The 16,874-nt window shown below is 44.6% G+C and overlaps 1 protein-coding gene across 1 annotated transcript in view; it reads right to left on the bottom strand.

Annotated features, from left to right (window-relative positions):
* The window catches only part of MUC5AC (mucin 5AC, oligomeric mucus/gel-forming), a 56,071-nt gene extending 42,204 nt beyond the window's left edge, over positions 1-13,867 (bottom strand). The window contains exons 1-9 of the mRNA XM_054390736.1: positions 13,795-13,867; positions 11,879-11,950; positions 6,520-6,582; positions 5,189-5,450; positions 4,124-4,238; positions 3,556-3,646; positions 3,097-3,209; positions 2,379-2,595; positions 1,930-2,055 (exon numbers count right to left, since the gene is read on the bottom strand). Of these exons, the coding sequence (XP_054246711.1) occupies positions 1,930-2,055; positions 2,379-2,595; positions 3,097-3,209; positions 3,556-3,646; positions 4,124-4,238; positions 5,189-5,450; positions 6,520-6,582; positions 11,879-11,950; positions 13,795-13,867 (1,132 nt within the window). The remainder of the gene's footprint in view (positions 1-1,929; positions 2,056-2,378; positions 2,596-3,096; positions 3,210-3,555; positions 3,647-4,123; positions 4,239-5,188; positions 5,451-6,519; positions 6,583-11,878; positions 11,951-13,794) is intronic.
* Positions 13,868-16,874: the final 3,007 nt, after the last annotated feature.

Raw genomic sequence — 16,874 nt, 5'->3', positions numbered from 1 at the left:
TGTAGGCATTGAATCTATTGCAGCCTATCTAAAGGGTGATCAAAAGAGACCTCTAGGGAAATATCTTTCTGTTATGGACTCCATTAGAATGGAATTAAGATTAAGATTGCTAGATAATGAGGTGGAGTAGATGAACCATTTGTAAGACTGCCCAGGGGCATGCTTGTATAGTAAATATTTTTTTTTAGATTATCTAAGAGGAGTCAATGCTGTCAGACAAACAAATGATGGTGAATTTTATGAGATATCATGGAGGATGGGCAGAAGAGCTGTAAAGGGGCGAAAATACTACCAGGCAGTCACTCACAACAGCAACACTTCTCAGCTCCAGAAGTAAAAGTACACAATGAGAACAGGTTTGCATCCATTGTTTACACTGATATTCAGCTCTCACATATCAGTCTCTGAAACCTCAGATTTTACACACTGCCCAGTGCTCTCAGCTCCTTATTGTTTAGACATGCAGCAGTGGACAGGGAGGGTTTGGTGATTTGGGGAATCAGGTGCAGCTTTGCTAACAGCAAGGGTGATAATTGTGGGGGGAAAAGTGATTAAAAATTACATACTTTGCTGAGAATAAATTACTTCCCTTTATTGTTAGGAGTAAAATATCTTATTTTCAGTTCAGTCATTAAAGAATCACAGAATCAGTTAGGTTGGAAGAGACCCTTAAGACCAAATGCAAGGTCCTACATCTGGGTTGGGGCAATCCCAAGCACCAATATAGGCTGGGCAGGGACTGGCTTGAGAGCAGCCCAGAGGAAAAGGACTTGGGGGTGCTGGTGGACAAGAAGATCAGCATGATTTCATCTCAGAAAGCCAACCAGATCCTGGGCTACATCAAGAGAAGCATGGCCGTCAGGTTGAGGGAGGTGATTCTCCCCCTCTAGTCCACTCTGGTGAGACCCCACCTGGAGTACTGTGTCCAGTTCTGGAGCCTCTATTACAGGAAAAATCTGGAGGTACTGGAATGTGCCCAGAGAAGGGCCATGAAGATGAGCAGAGGGCTGGAGCCACCTCTGAGAAAGTTGGGGTTATTCAGTCTGGAGAAGAGAAGGTTCCAAGGAGACCTTATTGTGGCCAGCACCAGAACAAGAGGACTCAGTCTCAAGCTGCACCAGGGGAGGTTTGGGCTGGAGGTGAGGAGAAAGTTCTTCACAGAGAGAGTGGTTGGCCATTGGAATGGGCTGCCCAGGGAGGTGGTGGAGTCACCATCCCTGGAGGTGTTCAAGAGGGGATTGGACGTGGCACTTGGTGCCATGGTTTAGATAGGCATGAGGTGTAGGGTGACAGGTTGGACTTGATGATCCTTGAGGTCTCTTCCAGCCTTCTTGATTCTATGATTCTATGAAGGGGGCTACAAGGAAGCTGGGGAGGGATTTTTTATGGTGTCAGGGAGTGATAGGACTGGGGGGAATGGATCCAAGCTAGAAGTGGATAGATTCAGATTGGATGTTAGGAAGAAATTCTTCCCCATGATGGTGGTGAGACACTGTAACAGGTTGTCCAGGGAGGTGGTGGAAGCCTCATCCCTGGAGGTTTTTGCAGCCAGGGTGGATGTGGCTGTGAGCAACCTGCTGTGGTGTGAGGTGTCCCTGCCCATGGCAGGGGGGTTGGAACTGGCTGATTATTGAGGTCCCTTCCCACCCTGACAATTCTGTGATCCTGTGAACCTCAACCATTAACCCAGCATTGCTAAGTCCACCATCATGTGCATGCCTCAGGAAGAGCTGTTGTTTAGAAGGGCATTTTTAAGCAACTTGAATGGAAATGATGTGTGTGTATCAAGGAAGAAATAATGGTGATTGCTTTGATGATAATAACAGCAATGGTGTGTGATGATAACATAGACTGGGCAAGCTGTTAAAAACATACAGGGAAGTGTTCCAGTGGTTTGGGCTAGGAGGAGAGGGCAGGAAACAAGCTTACCTGGAGGGCAGACACAGCCATCTGTGCAGTGATCTTCACAAAGTTCAGAGCGTTCCGGGTTGCTGCACGTGTCTGAGCAGGGTGAGCCACACTCCTGGTAATGCATGTTGAAAGGACATGATTTGGCTGCAAGGAGAAAGAGAGACACAATGCTGACTTCTCCTTTGGAATGTTGAGAAAGCAGGTTTTGCAGTTTAGGATGTTTTCTGTCGTGATACGATGGGGGAATCCTGAGCCGAATGGAGGCTGCAACATTTTAGGCTTTCTAAAACCCTTAGTAATGCAAAACCCTCTAAACTGCCATGTTCCCAGAATCTTGAGTATGCTCTGCTTAAATCTGATTTAATGGTAATCATGTGCACCTTCAAAGAGCTGTTCTCTTCAGGAAAGTATCCACAGACTTGAGGTTTACTAGATATGGGGATTAAGTCCCTTCCCGAGATACTTACAACACAGCTCTGAAGTTCTCCAGTTCAGAGGCTGTCCACCAGCATGAGCACACTGCCGAGAGTACTCAGCAAAGGTGTTGCACATGCAGAAGTCAGCCATGGAGCTGTCACAGTGGCAGAGGTCTTGTATGCAAGTTTCAATGTAGTCCTGAACGTTCACGAGAGCATTGCAGCTTGTGAATGCCTTGCTGGTTAATACTGTCTGACAGATGGTTGCCTAGGAGGGAGAAGAGAGAGGGTGAAATGAGTGTTTAGAAACTGTGAAGCTAATTTAAGGCATGTAGTGGAACAACCCATACGTCCATCAGGTCCAGAAACCTGTCCAAGAGTAGCCATAAATATAGGGAAATATATATATAGCAATAGGGCAATTACAGATGGAATTCCTTTGATTAACTCCCATGTCTGCTCATTTCTTCAGTTACTTTCAGCCCAGGTGACTTCCCAACAATGATGCAGTGTCTTTGTCTAAACACATCTTCAGTGGATTTCTCTTTCATGGACATATCCAGGCTTCTTTCAGAGGGGGAATGCACCTTTTTAGCATTCGTTTTCCCACATGATGAAATATTACATTTAGAAAAAAATTCTTTCTAGGCCTGTGGTTGAATCAGAGCCTCGCTAGATTTTTTTTTTTGTTCCAATTGTAACAAATTTTTTTCCAGAGACAGGGAGAGTGTGTTTTACACTGAGAAAAAGTGTTGAGAGAGGTTCTTACAAATTCAGATGAACAGTTCATTGGGACAGGAGAAGGAAGAGGATCAGCACACTGCTCTGTGGGTCCATCCATCTTGTGCTTGTTCCCATACTGCACGGCAGTCAGTTTTGTCTCTGTGAAAAACAGCTCAGCTGTTAGAATAATATTTACTGGTTTACAGGGTTTTGCATGCAGATATTTTCTTTTGTGGCACTATGACATGAGCAGTGATTACCAAATAATGTCATTTGAATATGAGAGGCAAGAGGAGATGAAGAAGATGTTCAAGGAATTAGATCTTTACTACTGAAGACAAACAGAAAGCAGCATAGATCTTAAAAGCTCAAACAGTGATGGAAGCAGCCTAGTACATGCCAAAGCTCTGACTCTGTACACAACTGACATCAGAGAATTACACAAAGCAGTTATAAAAGCAGTTAGCACAACCCACAGCCTATGATACTGCTTTTTATTACTTACTCCCTGAAACAAATTCGCTGTAAAGTGGAATTCCATTGAAGTCCCCACAAAGGCCACAGGTTTGGTTGGCATATTTCTTATCTAGTTCCACCTAAGAGAAAGGAGGAAGGAGAGTTGAGGTTCATAGCAATGTCAGTGCTAGGAACACAGCCTACATCAATATTGATCATGTGCTCAGAATCTGACCTATGGAGGCTGTGTGCTGTGATCACTAGGTAGGCACTATTGGGAAGGTCACCGTGACCATCAACAAAACCTTGGACTAATTCTAGCCCTGGGCCTGTGAACATCAGTGCAGTGCCAGGTCTGGGATCTGAGGAGTACTTCACTGTGAGATGGGAATGCTATGCTTGAGGGATCTGTTGATCCTTGTAATTGGGGTTCTAGTGATCCTGAGCTGAGCTTGGTGGGGAAAGAAAAGGGAAACTGGGAGAAGACTGGAAGACAGAGAGAACTGAGCATTAAAAATAGACACAATTCCAGAAGTAGCTAATGCCTGCCTGGCTGATTGAGACTGCAAAGATATAAACTATTTTCTGTTTCAGCCATCTTTTGGGTGTTTTCTTACCAGAAGGGCATCCTCTTCGTTCCAAAGGAAGGTCAGTCCTATCTTGGCAGAAACTTTTATGTAGTTGTTGCTTTTCTCTATGAAGACTCCCATGTGGCTGTAAGGCATGTGAACCCTAGGGGAAGACCACCATAATTCAGCAGGGATTGGGACAGAACATCCACAGTGATATCCTTTCTCATTCTCTTTGAGAAGCCTCAACACACATAGGTGAGGAAATGGAGCAGTAACTGTGTACAGCAACACAGGTCGGTAACGTTTCCTCTGCAATTGTTTCTCACTGTGCAAATGGCCCAGCCTTGTTTTCCCAGCTGTTCCTTTGGGCTATGCCTGATAATGCTGCCTTCCCAGTTAAAATGTTGGCAGAAGACTTTGGTTGCACTGTTGAAAAAAAGTGCTGGGAGGTTGTGTGTTGCAGGCAGTATGCTTCAGGATATTGCTATTTACACTTTAAAGCCCTTGATAACAAAGGGATTGGCTCTTTAGGCTTTCTGTGACATGAGTGCCGTTTGCAAAGGTGTACCCAGAGATAACCTTTAGACTAGCTGGGTGTACATAGCTGCTGTATTACACAGCTCACTGAGGGATACCTGCCCAAATATTTATCCAGCCTTTTGGAAAGGTTTCACACCCTATGCCAAAGTTGGTGCTATCATTCCTATGTAGACAGAAATTTCCAGACTAGCTCATTTGAAATGAGTTCAGGTATGAGCTGCAGTCACTGCTCAACCTCATCTTGTCCAGTGTAGGGACAAAAGTTGTTATAAATTTCCTGTGGTAAAACTAATATGAAGTAGAAACTTAAAGGGTGTAAAAATCTAATGAACTAGACCCAGGTTATTGAGTCAGTTGAATAACAGTGGGGCAGCATCTGGGGTATAGCTCATCTGAACAAAATGAACACAGGGATAACCTCTGAGCTCACTGTCAGGTCCCTCTTCAGGAGGGAGCTGAGCCCTCCAGATGCTTAGGAGCAATGTGAGATCTGGTGAGGGAAAGGGATGCTCACTCAGGGAGCCCAGTGGGAGCAAGAGCAGTGCAGAGAGTTTCAAGTTATGAACTCACAGTTTGCCATCAAGATGGACAGAGCCACGAGTCAGGTCAATCACTGCTCCTTCCACCTTCATGATGACGTGAGTGATCACTGTGGCATTTTGCGCCATCGTACGCCTGATCTGGATGTTGAAATCCTCGTAGGGAGATTTGCAGTTGGAGGTAAAGATGTAATTGCAGACCCCAGGGAAGTAAAAGATGTCCCCATCAAAGGTCTTGTAGTGGAAGTTACCCCACGTGCTGCACACACGGCCATTGTGAGAGGGGTTTCCAGCTGTGGGTTCAGAACAAGCAGTAAGAGTTTTCTGTCATTTTCTTTAAGTATTTTCCCTTTAGGTACTTCCCCCTTTTTATTTCTTTCACTAGCCTCTGTCCAAACAGAAATAAGCTCATCTGCTGTTTTCCTTCTTGTCAAGCTATTTATTTATCAATCTGTTAGTTCAGTTATTGTTTGTGCTTAATGTGTTTTGCCTAAGGATGTAGACCCCAAGACTGGAAGAGACCTCCTGGGTCACTATCTCCAATGCTCTGCTTCTGCTGACAGACAGGTTCTATAAATCCTTTCCCAAATGTATGAAATTTTAAAGTTTCACCATAAAACCAGTTTAAAACTAGCTGGTACTCCTGCTAGGGAAGGCCACTCAGAGCTGGACCCTTTGAATGGCTGGAAAATTTTCACCAGCATCTTCCAAAATGTTTTCCCATCTCATGTATTCCAGGTTGGTCTTGTGACAGTGTTTATACTTCACCTTGAAGGGGTTCCACCTCTCTGCTCCTCCCTACATCCAGTATAGAAATCATTTCTCTCTTTCCAGTCTTCATTTCCTAACCAACAGGTTCTCCTCTCTCCCTGGTAATCCTCTTACTCCTTCTCTGTATCCATTTTCTAGATTTACACCTGTGCAGCTTGAACACAACTGGTCAGAATTGTACCCTAGACCCTAGATAAGGTGTCTCACCAGTTCTTTGCACACATTATGTTTCCCTGGAAATATTGTGCATGATTTATCCTAGCATTATTTATATATACACTAATTATATATATATACATATATGTAAACATATATTTATATATATTTATTTATATAAAATATATATAAAATAGAAATAAATATTAAAAAATATAAATATAACTTAAAAAAACTCTTTTCTTACAGCTGCCTCATATTAACAAAATGCAGGCAGAAGTCACATTTAGCTTACCTGATGAGCTGACTATTTTTCCTATTTCTTTTTTATTCTGTGAGGCTAGGGGCTCTTACAGAATTTATTAATGCCTTGGCTGCTCCATGTGTGACCAACAAGACCACAGATTTCTGAGCCATGCCATTGGTTTAACTTACCCTTGACTTTCAGCGTGTTTGGTAAAGGTGGAATGATTTGCACTCCTTTGGATGGTGGAAAAGCTAGGAGGGAGGGAAAAAAAATCAAGTTTAATCTTATTAGGAGTCCTAAAAAAAGATGGGCAGAGATTGCCTGGTCTCTGTAGTAGCTCCTACTGCTGGTTGCCCTCGAGTGGGAAGTTTCCACACAGTGCTTTGTGTTCTTCCTGTGTATTTCACTAGTAGCCAAACAATGCTAAGGAGATTTTTCTAAACCCCAGTTTAAATTCTGTGAAACTTCAACAATATGCTTTTCATGCAATGATTTCTACTGGTAAGATCCAGCCTTGTATTTTTGATTTGCAAATCACAGAATCACAAATCCAGTGTTTTCTCTTTGGATCCAACAATGAAACCTATAGAATGCTTAGAGAACCTGCAGTGTGACCTTCTTATCATGAGAGTCTGAAAAACTGATGCAGTTTTTCCCTTGAAAGTGTCAACACTGTAGAACTTGATGACTTCCAAACTATAGATTATGCAAAAATCATCCACTGACTTCTGTGTTTAGACCAAAAATCACCAAGCCAAATATGTCAATATTTTATCGATACAGGCTGGGGGGTGAGATGACAGAAAGCAGCCCTGCAGAAGAGGACTTGGAAGTGCTGGGGGATGAGCAGCTGGACATGAGCAGACAGTGTGAGCTTGCAGCCCAGAAGGCCAATCACATCCTGGGCTGCATCAAAAGCACCATGGCCAGCAGATCCAGAGAGGTGATTCTGCCACTTTGCTCCTCTCTGGTAAGACCTCACCTGGAGTACTGCATCTAATTCTGGAGCCCTCAATGCAGTAAAGACATGGACCTGATGAAGAGGGTCCAGAGGAGGGCCACAAAAATGATCAGAGGGCTGGAGCACCTCTGCTGTGAGGACAGGCTGAGGAACCTGCAGGTGTTCATCCTGGAGGACAGAAGGCTCCAGGGAGACCTCGGTGCAGCCTTCCAGTACCTGAAGGTGGCAACAAGAAGGCTGCAGAGGGACTGTTTCCAAAGGCCTGCAGTGACAGGATGAGGGGCAATGGTTTGAAACTAGAGAAGAATTTATCTAGAAAGGGTAAGAGGGTGCTGGCACTGGGGTTGGCAGGACTCATTGGGAGGGCTTTAAACTAGGTCTGAAGGGGGTGGGTGTGGAAACCAGTCTCCCTGGAAAGGAGGGAGGGCCACACAAACTGGTGAAATCAGCAGCCCAACTGAAGTGCATGTACACCAATGCACACAGTATGGGCAACAAACAAGAGGAACTGGAACTCTTGGTTCACCAGGAGAACTATGATGTAGTTGCCATTACAGAAATGTGGTGGGACGATTCTCACAATTGGAGTACCGCACTGGGGGGTTATAAGCTCTTTAGGAGAGACAGGCAAGGGAGAAGAGGAGGAGGGGTGGCCCTGTATATTAGGGAATCCTTTGATGCCTCAGAACTTGAGGTTGCAGAAGAAAGGGTTGAATGCTTATGGGTTAAAATCAGAGGGAGGCCACACAAAACTGACATCCTGGTGGGAGTCTGTTATAGACCACCCAACCAGGATGAGGAGGCCGATGAGATATTCTATAAGCAGCTGGAAGCTGTCTCAAGATCATCAGACCTTGTCCTTGTGGGGGACTTTAACCTACCAGACATCTGCTGGGAACTTAATTCAGCAGAGAGGAGACAGTGCAGAAGGTTCCTAGAGTGCATGGATGACAACTTCCTGATGCAGCTCTTAGGTGAACCTACCAGGGGTAAGGCTCTGCTTGATCTGCTGTTCTCAAATAGAGAAGGGCTGGTGGGAGATGTGATGGTCGGAGGCTATCTAGGGTGCAGCGACCATGAGATAGTGGAGTTTTCAATATGCAGGGAGATAGGGAGGAGCAGTAACAGAACCCTCACTTTGGACTTTCGGAGGGCAAACTTCAGGTTGTTCAGGCAACTTATTCAGAAAGTTCCCTGGGTAACAGCCCTTAAGAAGAAAGGGGTCCAGGATGGTTGGACCTACTTCAAACAGGAGCTCCTAAAGGCACAGGAACTGGCAGTTCCCACATGCCGTAAGACGAGCCGGCGGGGAAGACGACCGGCCTGGATGAGCAAGCAGTTCCTGAAGGATTTAAGGGAAATAAAGAGGGTTTATCGCCTTTGGAAAGGGGGGGAGGCAACTAGTGATATGTTTAAGGATGTTGTTAGATCATGTAGAAGAAAAATTAGAGAGGCAAAAGCACAGTTAGAAATTAAACTGGCCGCTTCTGTGAAAGACAACAAAAAGCATTTTTATAAATATATTAATGCTAAAAAGAGGGGCAAGAGGAGCCTCCACTCTTTATTGGACGTGGAGGGTAACATTGTAACTAAGGATGAGGAGAAGGCTGAGATTCTAAATACCTTCTTTGCCTCCATTTTCAACAGCAAGGCAGGAGGACTTCAGGATAACTGGCCTCCTGAGCTGGTCGATGGGGTCAAGGCGCAGTGTTGTACTCCTGAAATCCATGTGGAATTAGTTCGAGACTTGTTGAGTCACTTGGATATTCACAAGTCCATGGGACCTGATGGGATTCATCCTAGGGTGCTGAAAGAGCTGGCAGATGAGCTGGCCAAGCCTCTCTCCATCATTTTCCACCAGTCCTGGCTCACTGGAGAGGTCCCAGAAGACTGGAAACTGGCCAATGTGATGCCCATCCACAAGAAGGGACGGACAGAAGAACCTGGGAACTACAGGCCTGTCAGCCTGACCTCAGTGCCAGGGAAAATCATGGAGCAGATTGTCTTGGGGGCGATCACTGCGCACCTGAAGGATGGCCAAGGAATCAGGCCCAGCCAGCATGGATTTAGGAAGGGCAGGTCCTGCCTCACCAACCTGATCTCCTTCTATGCTCAGGTGACCAGCCTGGTGGACGTGGGAAAGGCTGTGGATGTAGTCTACCTGGACTTCAGCAAGGCCTTTGACACTGTCCCCCACAGCAAACTCCTGGCCAAGCTGTCAGCCTGTGGCTTGGACAGCAGCACTCTGTGCTGGGTTAGGAACTGGCTGGAGGGCCGAGCCCAGAGAGTGGTGGTGAATGGTGCCACATCCAGCTGGCAGCCTGTCACTAGTGGTGTCCCCCAGGGATCAGTGCTGGGCCCCATCCTGTTCAATATCTTTATTGATGATCTGGATGAGGGGATTGAGTCCATCATCAGTAAATTTGCAGATGACACCAAGCTGGGAGCAGGGGTTGATCTGTTAGAAGGTAGAAGGGCTCTGCAGAGGGACCTTGCCAGGCTGGACAGATGGGCAGAGTCCAACAGGATGACATTCAACAAATCCAAGTGCCAGGTGCTGCACTTTGGCCACAACAACCCCATGCAGAGCTACAGGCTGGGGTCAGAGTGGCTGGAGAGCAGCCAGGCAGAAAGGGACCTAGGGGTACTGGTTGACAGCAGCTGAACATGAGCCAGCAGTGTGCCCAGGTGGCCAAGAGAGCCAATGGCATCCTGGCCTGCATCAGGCATAGTGTGGCCAGCAGGAGCAGGGAGGTCATTGTACCCCTGTACACAGCACTGGTTAGGCCACACCTTGAGTACTGTGTCCAGTTCTGGGCCCCTCAGTTTAGGAAAGATGTTGAATTGCTGGAGCATGTCCAGAGAAGGGCAACGAGGCTGGGGAGAGGCCTTGAGCACAAGCCCTATGAGGAGAGGCTGAGGGAGCTGGGGGTGTTTAGCCTGGAGAAGAGGAGGCTCAGGGGAGACCTCATTGCTGTCTACAACTACCTGAAGGGAGGTTGTAGCCAGGAGGGGTTTGGTCTCTTCTCCCAGGCAACCAGCACCAGAACAAGAGGACACAGTCTCAAGCTGCGCCAGGGGAGGTTTAGGCTGGAGGTGAGGAGAAAGTTTTTCACAGAGAGAGTGGTTGGCCATTGGAATGGGCTGCCCAGGGAGGTGGTGGAGTCACCATCCCTGGAGGTGTTCAAGAGGGGATTGGACGTGGCACTTGGTGCCATGGTTTAGATAGGCATGAGGTGTAGGGTGACAGGTTGGACTCGATGATCCTTGAGGTCTCTTCCAACCTTCTTGATTCTTGATTCTTGAAGAGGAGATTTAGGTTGGACATTAGGAGGAAGTTCTTTACCATGAGGGTAGTGGAATACTGGAATGGGTTGCCCAGGGAGATAGCTGAGGCCCCATCCCTGGAGATATTCAAGGTCAGGCTTGACAGGGCTCTGGGCAACCTGATCTAATGGAGGATGCCTCTGCTTACTGCAGAGAGGGTTGGACTAGATGATCTTTGGAGGTCCCTTCCAACACAAACCATTCTCTAAGTGCTTTAGAAAGCCAAGCTCATTTAGTCTTCATGTAAGGATCTGAAGGCTAAGCACACATACTGCCTTCCTTGCCAATCTGTTCCAATCCATAAAGGCACTCACTGTTACTAATTTGTGGTACACTTCCAGGTTGGGCTTATCACTATTGTAATTGCCTGCTAGTGACCTCACAAATTGCAGATTGCAGGGCAGGCTTAATGATTAATTGTTTCAGCCTGTCATCACTAATACACCACTCAGCCTTGTGTTGATCCACCCTCATTTTCCCTGAGTAGTTAAGGTGTTTGCTCTCTACAGTTATGATCTTGGAGTGTTTAATTACTCTAATGTTTAAGGCAGTTACAGTTAGGTAGGCACAGAGTTTTTCTTCTCTCCTGAGTGATGCAGTCACCTTGACAATGGGTAAAAAAAGGCATCTTTTATTGCCTGCTATCAAGCACCTTGGTGATATGTGTGTGTGCACACACACCTCTTCTGAAAACACTTTCAGATCGAAGCTGTGTACCTTTCATGAAGGTAAAGATTAGATAACTCTATCATATCAGTAGGCCAGACCCACTAGGCAAGATCTCAGAGGAAGTTCTCCTGTTTAGACCAGTCAGAGATTGGCTGGGAAGTGGATATATGGTGCAGAGGATTTCTCTCTCCCTTCTTTTTCCTTTTTTTGGCAGGGGGAGGAAGGTGAGGGAAACTAAGGTACATTCTAGCCAGGGATAAGAAGATTCTAGTAATTGTATTATTTATCAACTTAATTTTATTATCTATCAACTTAAATTTATTATCTATCAACTTAAATTTATTATCTATCAACTTAATTTTATTATCTATCAATTTAATTTTATTATCTCAATTTCAATTTTAATATCTATCATCTTAATTTTATTACCTATCAATTTGATATTATTGTCTATCAGTTTCATTTTATTGTCTATCAGTTTCGTTTTGCTGTCTATCAGTTTCGTTTTGCTGTCTATCAGTTTCATTTTCTTGTCTATCAGTTTAATTTGGGACAAGATATTAGAGCTAGATCAGCACAAAATTACTTACGTTTTTGTCCCTGCAGGATCGATGGAGAAATAGACTTCGATTTTGTTGGTGCTTCATCATTCTGGGCTTCAACTGCAGCAAGGGAAAGGGAGGAGGAAAATGTTAATGTCTCATTTTCTCGAGTTCTTTCATCATTTCTGTCTGTTTAAACATGCAGCACTCAGTATATCAGAGATCAGCAAGGCTACATTTGTCTGCAGGAAGTCAGATTTGCATCAGGACCTGTGCTATGTGCACCCACCGTGGCCATGTACTGCTCCTTCAGCCAATAAATTACTGCAAGGAAGTCACCCAAAGCATGCCTGTGATAGTTGGAGCAGATCTGGATTCTCTTATTGTCACAGTACCCCTGGATACCCTTCTAAACTTCCCAGATAAAGGACTTCATTTTCTTAGTTTTTATGGTCACTCTGTGCTTAAAGCATCAGTAAAATCTTTTGTCTAGCCAGTGGGCTTTAAAAATAGGTCCCTTTTGTACAGGAGGAATTAATTTTAGAGTTAGAGGACTGATCTTTGCTCTCTCTTACTGAAAGCCAAAGTTGCTCTCTATTTTACATTTTCAAGCACTATTTGCAGTAAGTCAGGCAGAAAGAAGGAGCTCTCTCCAGTAGATATATTTTGCCCCAAAGCAAATTTTTTTTGTTTCCAGCAAAGAAACCATTTTTCATTCCCTTCCACTGCAACATCAGAACAGGAATCCAGACAAAATCTTACATGGGCCAGAGAGGTTTGTAATGCATCACTTAGTGAGACAGCAGGTTGCAGGGGAGGCTGTGCTGGCCAAAAGGCAAGTTCATCCTCTGCTGAACCCCCCCAAAAATGTCAGCCTGTGGAAGCAGCTCTGGAGGTGTTAAAGATGAAATCAGAGCTGCAAAGAGCTCCCTAAAGCCCTTTCATTTTGCACCAGCTTGGGTTAGAAGCCCATTTTTAAGCTATGAGCCATTCACTGCTTCTGGGCTGTTCTTGTCCACTGCCTAGCCTCAGGGAGCTTCTTGTTTCTCTCTCTGTGCACTGCATGACTCCAGCACTGCCTCATGCCACGTATGTGGCAGATGCCCATTTCCATGGCACGGTGTGGCAGTGCTACAGCTGTCCTACGACACTACCACTGCTTAACCTAAGCTAGTGTGGAATTACCTGGAAGTAGGAAAAAAGTAAAATAATACAATAGGATCTATATCTGAGAACAAAGCACACTTCAAACTAACAGTGCTGTCACCTTGAACTTCAAGGGAAACTAACAAGTGAAGCATAAGGAAAAAAAATATTTGCACTCATCTATGACTACAAAGGTGCTCTCTTTGAGTGCTTGAGGCAGCTCCATTTCTGTTCACCCCATCAAAAGCCAACCCTCAGCTCTTAGCTTTTCTGCAACCTCGTGTGCAGGAAGAGATGAACTTTTAAAGTCTGTTGTCCAACAGTTTTCAGGTAAATCCCTCCTTTTGCCAATACTGTTTCATCATCTCTAGCAATGCATGCAGAGACTCCACTGATTGATTCCTTCCTAGAGCCATTTCTGCACTTCTAGGGTTGTGCATTTAGAAATGCTGCACCACCTTGAAGTAGACATCAAAAGCTAAATGCAAACCTCGAGGCATTTTGGTAGAAGTGTGAATTCCAAGTGAGTTCCACTCACTGAGTTCCACTGAATTCAGTGGAGCTGTTCCAGATTTTGACTGGAGAAACTAGGATGAGGGCATGGACTACAATGTAAGTGTTCAAGGCAGTTATTTTCCTCTTCTTAGGAAGGAAAGTATTTATAACACAAAAGAAAGCCCTGCATAAAGGTATCAGGTTCATGAGCTTCACAAAGCCAAGAGGGGAAAAAAAAAGAAGAAAAAAAAAAGTTTCAAACTCCCAAGCAAGTTCTAAATTCTTTAAAACAGTAAAAATGCCAAGCAAGCAAATCTTCCTACCTTTGATCTGTATGAAGGCAATTGCTAGTATTGATATCCATAGTGGTATTCGTGTCCCACCACCTGTGCCCATCTTCTGGAAGTCCGGTAAAAACTACCGAACAACCTGCCTCTGAGGGAACACCTGTCTGCTCCTGAGTCTTATATAGTCAGAGAGGAGGTTTTTGGCTCAGTTCCCAGATTGTTTCACAAGGTTCTGAAAAGGTGGGGCTTGAGACATTTTAGTTTTCCTTTGCAGGTGCTCAGGTAAACAGAAGATGCTCTGACTTTCCTTCGGGTGTTTGCTCTCTAGGAGGAGTCTTCTATCTACAGGTCTCTGACGAAACGTCAAGAATTGAGCAGGAAACATTTTTACTGAGGCTTAGTCTTCCCAATTTGTTACATATCATGGGATAAATGCTATTTAAGGGACTTCTGAGTGACTTTTGAGCAGCAGCTTGGAAGGAATGACTTCACTTTTAGAAATGTTTCCTGCTTATGGTAAATGATGGCACTTTACGTTCTCAAAAAAAACCCCAAACCCCAACAAACAAACAAGGAAGCTCCCTCTGGCAGATGTTTAATGAATTTGCACCTGTTTGTGTGGCTCCATTTGCCTGTGAAAATGGAGAACTCAAACTCCATCTAAGGCCAGCATTTAACCACTGGCCAGACACAACATAGGACCATACAGTGAAGGCCTTCAGCATTGGACAGTCAGTACCATGGACTCTTCTTTGAGGGTCTCTTCTTCCCACATGGTCAGATCAATGCCAGTGCAGCTCTTTCTCTTCTGAGCAAACATGTTTTCACCATAACAAAGCAGATTGAGTCTCCCTACAACAAAAACAAAATTAAAAAAAAAGAAAAAAAATATTTTCTTGGTGAGTGCTGTTCCTACAGACACAAAAAGACTGATCTGCAAGAATGTCCTTTGGAACGTTCCTTTTCTTAGGAGCAACGAGAGGGTGAACAATGTTGTGTGAATATGTGAACATATTTATTTACAGCTATATTACTTTGGTGAATTAACTTCTGGTAGTGCTTTACCCTGGGGTGTAGAAAACCACAGTTTTTCAGTAGGAGGACATATCCCATAATCCCACACAGGATCAAAGCATTTCTGCAAAGAGCAGTGGTGCTAGGATGGCCTCAGTAAGAGGACAAGACACAGTTAGGTTTAAAACTGGGGATGATGTTTAGGTGAGGTGAACGCCTTGTAAGGATGGGGAAGGTCTCATCTATGTTGCCTGTTGAATTTCCATCACTGATGGTTGTTGAACAGGTTAGAGAAAAAACCTACCTGGAAATGGTCTCAGTGTGGTTAATGGTGCCCTGGGGCAGAGGAACAGACTAAAAGGCCATTTGAGATCCCTTCAAACTAGATTTTCTATTTATTTTCCTAAAAACCTAATATCTCTCTGTTGGTGCAATTACATTTGAGGAAGTAACTTCAACATTAAAAGTAAAAACACCACCTATTTTATTCCCCTAGCAGAAGCAAGAAAAGCTTCTGTCCTTCCTGAACATTTTAGAAGTACGACTGGTTATTAATATTTAAATCAAAGCAACACAACTGAATGAAATTGGAAGTGCTGAGGGCAAGAATTGGTGGATTTCAGTGGTGAGTTACAACTCTAACAGCTTCACTGATTGTGTGAGTCTATAGATTTAACCTTAGCATTATTTAATGAGGAGAAGAGGATGATTACAAGATACCTGTATGTACAGAAATTCATCCCATGGAAACTGAAGGTAAAAAGTTATCACCTCAAAAGTCATCACCAAAGTTCCAGGATGAAGATCTCAGAAGAAGAATTTTGACAGCCGCAAGTGGTGCGTAATGGAAGGCATTCTAAAATAGTGTGACACATTCAGGTGGGTAAGACACAAGCTTTAGTAAGTGATTCTGTTGGGGAGAAGAAAAATATGCTTTATGAATCATTACATTGCTTACCACTAAACAGTCAATTCATATCAGCAGTTGCTATGCTGTGGTTTTAATACACACAGGTTACCATTTCCTGCATGCTCAGGGAAGTAGTGACTGCTCAGAGATCCCAGTTTGGTCACTCCTGATGATTGCCCCTTCTGTGGCCATCACAAACTGAGCTCAAACTGCTTTGCAGTTAAATTTAACCCTTTTGGGCTTTAAGGCATCATCAAAAGTGGTTCCCTATATCTGTACTTTTGGCTGGAAGTCCCCAATCTCTTATGGCATGGATCACAGAATCACACAGAATCAGCCAGGTTGGAAGAGACCTCCAAGATCAAGTCCAACCCATCACCCAACCCTAACTAATCAACCAGACCATGGTACTAAGTGTCTCATTCAGCCTTTTCTTAAACACCTCCAGGAATGTTGACCCCACCACCTCCCTGGGCAGCCCATTCCAAAGGGCAATCTCTTTGTCTGTGAAGAACTCTTTTCTAGGATTAAGCCTAAACTTCCCCCTGCACGGCTTGAGACGGTGTCCTCTTGTTCTGTTGCTGGTTGCCTGGGAGAAGAGACCAGCTACATTATCCTAATCCTCCTACGTCACTTCAGTCATTAATCCTCTTGTCATTACACTATCACAGTGTCACAGTACATTAGAGGTTGGAAGGGACCTTCAGAGATCAAGTCCAACCCCCCTGCCAAAGCAGGATCACCCAGGGCAGTCTGCACAGGAATGCATCCAGGTGGGTTTTGAATGTCTCCAGAGGAGACTGTACAACCTCTCTGAGCAGCCTGCTCCAGAGCTCTGTCATCCTCACTTTAAAGACATTTCTCCTCATGTTGAGCTGAAATCTTCTATATTCAAGCTTGTCATGATAGCTTTTGTTGTCTTGTGCTGATTTGTTTCACAGAGTCAGAACCACAAAATATCAGAGGTTGGACGAGACCTCCAGAGATCATCTAGTGCAACCCTCCTGCCAAAGCAGAATCACCCAGGGCAGGTCACACAGGAACACATCCAGGTGAGTTTGGAATATCACTAGAGAAGGAGACTCTACAACCTCTCTGGGCAGCCTGCTGCAGTGTTCAGTCACCCTCACAGTACAGAAACATTTCCTCATTCAGAAGCCCCATCTCTTTCCTCAGTCAAAATAATTTCCAA

This window comes from Indicator indicator, chromosome 21 (genome assembly GCF_027791375.1).
Source record: "Indicator indicator isolate 239-I01 chromosome 21, UM_Iind_1.1, whole genome shotgun sequence".
NCBI lineage: Eukaryota > Metazoa > Chordata > Aves > Piciformes > Indicatoridae > Indicator > Indicator indicator.
This window is presented reverse-complemented; position numbering and strand designations above follow the sequence as displayed.